The 5,563-nt window shown below is 41.4% G+C and overlaps 1 protein-coding gene across 1 annotated transcript in view; it reads left to right on the forward strand.

Moving 5' to 3' along the window:
• Positions 1-8: 8 nt before the first annotated feature.
• The window catches only part of prpf6 (PRP6 pre-mRNA processing factor 6 homolog (S. cerevisiae)), a gene marked incomplete at its 5' end in the record, with an annotated part of 12,884 nt that continues 7,329 nt past the window's right edge, over positions 9-5,563 (forward strand). Inside the window, 10 exon segments of the mRNA XM_014017058.1 lie at positions 9-171; positions 255-373; positions 515-593; positions 1,129-1,305; positions 1,818-1,946; positions 2,068-2,162; positions 2,247-2,403; positions 2,701-2,863; positions 4,021-4,139; positions 4,243-4,461. Coding sequence (XP_013872512.1) covers positions 9-171; positions 255-373; positions 515-593; positions 1,129-1,305; positions 1,818-1,946; positions 2,068-2,162; positions 2,247-2,403; positions 2,701-2,863; positions 4,021-4,139; positions 4,243-4,461 — 1,420 coding nt within the window.

Below are 5,563 nucleotides of genomic sequence, written 5' to 3' on the forward strand. Positions count from 1 at the left end.
TGTTTTAGAGCTACTGGTTTCACCACTCGATCTGATATCGGTCCTGCTCGTGATGCCAATGATCCAGTGGATGATCGACATGCACCCCCAGGAAAACGGACTGTCGGGGACCAAATGAAAAAGAGCCAGGATGATGATGATGAAGATCTGAACGACACCAACTATGACGAGGTTTCTGTTGATTTTAATAACAACACCTGATCTTATTTAYAGAGGCCTGTCACTGATCGTATTGTATTGTTTTTCCTTTAAAGTTTAATGGTTATGCAGGTAGCTTGTTCTCCAGTGGGCCTTATGAAAAAGACGATGAAGAAGCAGATGCGATATATGCAGCTCTGGATAAAAGGATGGATGAAAGACGCAAAGAAAGAAGGTTATAATTAAAACATAATAAAACTATTTTACAAAATATTGAATATGAAAGCTTGATATTTTTCCTGTGCATTCTTTACTGACATCATGAAGATTTAATGTTGGATGACCATTTGATATTGACTTTTGCTGGTATTTATAGGGAGCTGAGAGAAAAAGAAGAAATTGAAAAATATCGAATGGAGCGACCCAAAATCCAGCAGCAGTTTTCTGACCTAAAGGTATATTTTTCACATCCCTAATTTTTAAGTATAATTAATGTGAATCAAATAGTATTAAAACAGATTACACCATTATTTTGTTTGTTGCTGTTTTTGTATTGGTACTATGTAAAATGATAAAACATAGAAGCTTTAGTTGAGAAAACTTAGTGACAAGACGTAAAGACAGTAAAATGAGCAACATGTCCCATTTTATTTTTTTTTACCTTTAATGGCAGTGTGCTGCCACGGTCGCACATTGCACATTATCAGTTTGCATGTTACAAAACTCTTGATCTACATTGTTTATATGCCTGCTTCACAGCCTGACTGTGAAAAGTTGTCCCACTTGAATGAAGGAATTTAAACAAAATAACTTTTCTCTGCACACAAAGTTTTGGCATATTTTGATTTCTCGGCATGTAATTTTCATCACATCGTCAAACGTTTCAACAAGGCTCCCATATCAAGTCAACTCAGATTTTATTTTGGTCTGTTTTGTTATTTATATATATTTTAAATTTTTATTTATTTTATTTTATTTATTTTTTTGCAGAGGAAATTGGCAGAAGTGTCTGAGGAGGAGTGGCTGAGCATCCCTGAAGTTGGAGATGCCAGGAACAAGCGGCAGAGGAATCCTCGTTATGAGAAGCTCACCCCCGTCCCCGACAGCTTCTTCTCTAAACACCTGCAGACCGGGGAAAACCACACCAGTGTTGATCCTTTACAAGGGGTCAGTATTCATGTAAAGCACACACATCCAGCCAAAACAACCCAGCTCWACTTTGTGCTGTAGTTATTTTGTGCCCCAGCAGGAGTCAGAATATCCCACTGGATAGAAGGAAGCCCCTGCAGCAGCAGACACAGAAATGTTGATGGGATTTTATGAGCTGTAGTTGACCTTTTAAATGCATCAAAAAACAACAAACTAATTTGTCCACCTGTTGATTTCTTATATATTTTTTAATCGGTTTACTTGAAAACAATTGGAGACACAGTCCATTGATTAAGAAGTGATTTGTGTCCACATATAAAAGTTTTTTTCAAAGTTATACAGAGTGTTATTATTTTTAATATTATTATTTTTTCCCTTCACTTGCTGTGTTTATTTTATTTAAAAATGTTATTTAAATCTGTGAGAAAAGTGTTGTATGATTCAGGCTATATAATCTGTTTGAACATGTTGTAACTTAATTCCCTTTAAGACTTCTTTCATTTATTGTTATCACTTTCTGTCTTGGCCAGCTGGGAGGCCTGAACACACCATACCCTGGCAGYATGACCCCTGGTCTGATGACTCCTGGAACAGGAGAGCTGGACATGAGGAAGATTGGTCAGGCCAGAAACACTCTGATGGACATGAGGCTCAGTCAGGTTACTTACGCAAATTCTTTATCTACTTTTAAATTTTTGGCCTTTGTTTGCTTTTTTTACTCTTCTAAAGTTATCCTTCTTTCAGGGATTTAAATGCTCTTTTTCTTGTGTCTCATTTCAGGTTTCAGACTCGGTCAGTGGACAGACTGTAGTGGATCCCAAGGGTTACCTGACAGATCTTAACTCCATGATCCCCACTTATGGAGGCGACATTAGGTAGTTAAAAGAGAMCATCTTATTTGTGCTGCTTGTTTCTAAGTGTTTGTGTGTGTTTGATTTATGCACAACCCTTACACCCAGTGACATCAAGAAAGCTCGTCTGCTGCTGAAATCAGTGAGGGAGACAAATCCTCATCACCCGCCTGCGTGGATCGCTTCTGCCAGATTAGAAGAAGTGACGGGCAAACTGCAGGTGGCCAGGAACCTCATCATGAAAGGCACAGAGATGTGTCCTAAGGTAAACAAAAAAAAATACTTTATTGATCCCAGAGGGAAATTAGGTTGAACCAGGAGGATGAACAGAAGAAATTTGCTTAAGCACTAATTCACACATGACTTGTGAATTAAGCAAATAAATAGACTTAAAATATTTCACTGAATATCTGAATGTGTGTAGAGTGACATAAAAGGAATTTCAGATTGTGTTGCCAAGTATATCTAAAATATCTTGATGTTACTTTATTATAATAACACGTGTCAAAATTTCCAAACTACCTGTAAAAATGTGCTTTTTTTGTTGCTTTTTTCCAACCAGAGTGAGGATGTGTGGCTGGAGGCAGCTAGACTCCAACCTGGTGACACAGCTAAAGCCGTGGTGGCCCAGGCTGTTCGCCACCTCCCCCAGTCTGTCCGCATCTACATCAGGGCTGCAGAGCTGGAGACAGACATCAGAGCCAAGAAACGAGTCCTTAGAAAAGGTAAGRCATTAGATGTGAAAGTCTGTCTCTGTTGTCTGCATTTATGGTCGGATTGTGTGACATTAATTTCGAAGAAGCCTGTTGCTGTCTTGTTTTGAACGGAAAGGTTTGTGTGCCTTCCCAGCGCTGCACGTGTTAATGAGTTTGATTCTGTTGCCAAAAGGAAGACACTTATTTCTCCAGGGCTAAAATTCAAGGCCAGTCTCAATCTGCTCCTAGTCTCGTAAAAATTACCCACACACTCATCAGAGTTACATTTGGCAGCTGTGATTTTGGCGCGGTGTCAAGGCCCGGCTCTGCRTGTAACCATGGTGTCAGTGCCCTGATACACTCGTGCACACAAGCTTCACATGCACCAAGACTTCCCAGCAGCATACTCCACTGACAGAGATGGATCGGAGTTCTGTCCGAGGAAGCGCACACTCCGCCTCTACTTGTTCAAATGCCTCTGCTCCACTTTACTTCRTTACATACAGACCACTCCTTCTGTGCCTTCACGCCAGACTCAATAAAACTTAACTACAAATGCATTACTGGGAACCACTTTCAGACATGAGATGTCGTCCGATGATCAAATGATATCTAAATGGGTCAGTTTAGTGTCTGAAAGAGCAGCAGTTACTTCATGGTAAAGACCTAGAAATGTTATTATGTTACTTTTATTGCTGCAATAATCTCAAATGCATTCAAGCTATGTTTTCAGATAAAGTCACTACACACATTGTATTGCTAAACAGCTTTGTCCACACTCAGTGSCACTGTGCAGACCCTATATATGTATTTTACTGTTCAAGTTTGTTGACTAAGAACAATGTGGTGTTTGTTTTCTAATACTTTTTAKTTAAAATTGAAGCTGTAGAAYCTGGTCTCTAATTTGTGCTCAGAGYGATTASTATACTATTTTTCTTTAATAYCAGTAGCAGTGTGCTTATCCTCAGTGGTCCTAAAGATATCACTCTTATGTGACTTTGATCATAAACATCACCASTTTTTGAGAAATTGAACAGTTTTCAACTTTTTGTTGAACAGATTTTAAAATTAATGATAGTGATTTCAGAAAGGAAAATAATAAATATGTAATATTGGTCATGTCTGAAAGTATATGTGATCTTAATACTGTGTGTTATTGAACTTTTTTTAACCTGTTGCTTATGTAGCCTTGGAGAATGTTTCGAAGTCTGTTCGACTGTGGAAAACCGCCGTTGAGCTGGAGGAACCAGAGGATGCCAGGATCATGCTCAGCAGAGCTGTGGAGTGCTGTCCTACAAGCGTGGAGGTAAACTCCAAACATTCTGTGGCTGCATGAAGCTGAGCTCTCACCTGTAAATTTACTGAACATTCGCTAATTGTGACACGAGTCTTATGTTGCTTCACTTCAGCTGTGGCTGGCGCTGGCCCGTCTTGAAACGTACGAGAATGCCCGCCGTGTCTTGAACAAAGCTCGAGAGAACATCCCCACTGACCGCCACATCTGGATCACAGCCGCCAAGTTGGAGGAGGCCAATGGCAACACTCAGATGGTGGACAAGATCATCGACAGAGCCATCACCTCTCTGCGAGCCAATGGTGTGGAAATCAACAGAGAGCAGTGGATACAGGTTCGTTCATGAGGCTTTCAGGTGTTTCACACCTTGAAGAAGGTAGATGACTTTTAACTGTTGGTTCTTATGGTCATAAGAAAACACACTTAATAATATGCACTCTTCAATTATTACATAATCACTAATGGATCTTCTCAATAACAACCTGTTATTGAGAAGATCCTTCTTTTGCTGCCATAACAGCTCTGACCAATCAGAGCATTAATAAATAACATTTGGGTTGTCTGGTTCTGGGTGTTCCATATGAAATCTTTGGGCTTTAGATTATTGGGTTGAGTCTCTTTGGGCTGATTCTGCTTCCCACAGATGAACACTTGACACTAACTTTTTRCTTTTTTGCGATAATCCCATTCATCCATCCATTATGTACCACTTATACGGGATCGGGTCGTGGGGGCAGCAGCCTACGCAGAAAGGAATCAGACTTCCCTCTCCCCAGCCACTTGGGCCAGCGCCTCTGGAGGAATCCCTCTGGAGGAATCCCAAGAAACATAGTCCCTCCGGCGTGTCCTGGGTCTTCCTCTGGGTCTCCTCCCAGTGAGACGTGCCCGGAACACCTCACCAGGGAGGTGTCCAGGAGGCATCCTAACCAGMTGCCCGAGCCACCTCAGCTGGCTCCTCTCGACGTGGAGGAGCAGCGGCTCTACTCTGAGTCCCTCCTGGATGACTGAGCTTCTCACCCTATCTCTAAGGGAGAGCCCAGACACCCTGTGGAGGAAACTCATTTCGGTCACTTGTATCCGTGATCTCATTCTTTCACTCACTACCCAAAGCTCGTGACCATAGATGAGGGTAGGAACRTAGATAGACCGGTAAATCGAGAGATACTTAAACTCCTCCACTTGGAGCAGGACCTCTTCTCTGACCCAGAGGGTCAGCTCATGACCACAGTCTCAGATTTGGAGGTACTAATCCTTATCCCGGCCTCTTCACACTCTGAGCAACACTTCTTTCTGCACGTTATTGAGCTGAAAATAATTTTTCTCTGAAGCCACTTGTTAAAGTGTAACTTACCCCCCCTGTGAAAAGATAACTCCACCCCTAGGCAAAATTTGAAAAATGCATCAAAGTGGGTAGGGGAGGGGGTGTGGGTGGGGAA

The sequence above is a fragment of the Austrofundulus limnaeus genome, unplaced genomic scaffold, assembly GCF_001266775.1.
Source record: "Austrofundulus limnaeus strain Quisiro unplaced genomic scaffold, Austrofundulus_limnaeus-1.0 Scaffold3, whole genome shotgun sequence".
In the NCBI taxonomy this organism is placed as follows: domain Eukaryota; kingdom Metazoa; phylum Chordata; class Actinopteri; order Cyprinodontiformes; family Rivulidae; genus Austrofundulus; species Austrofundulus limnaeus.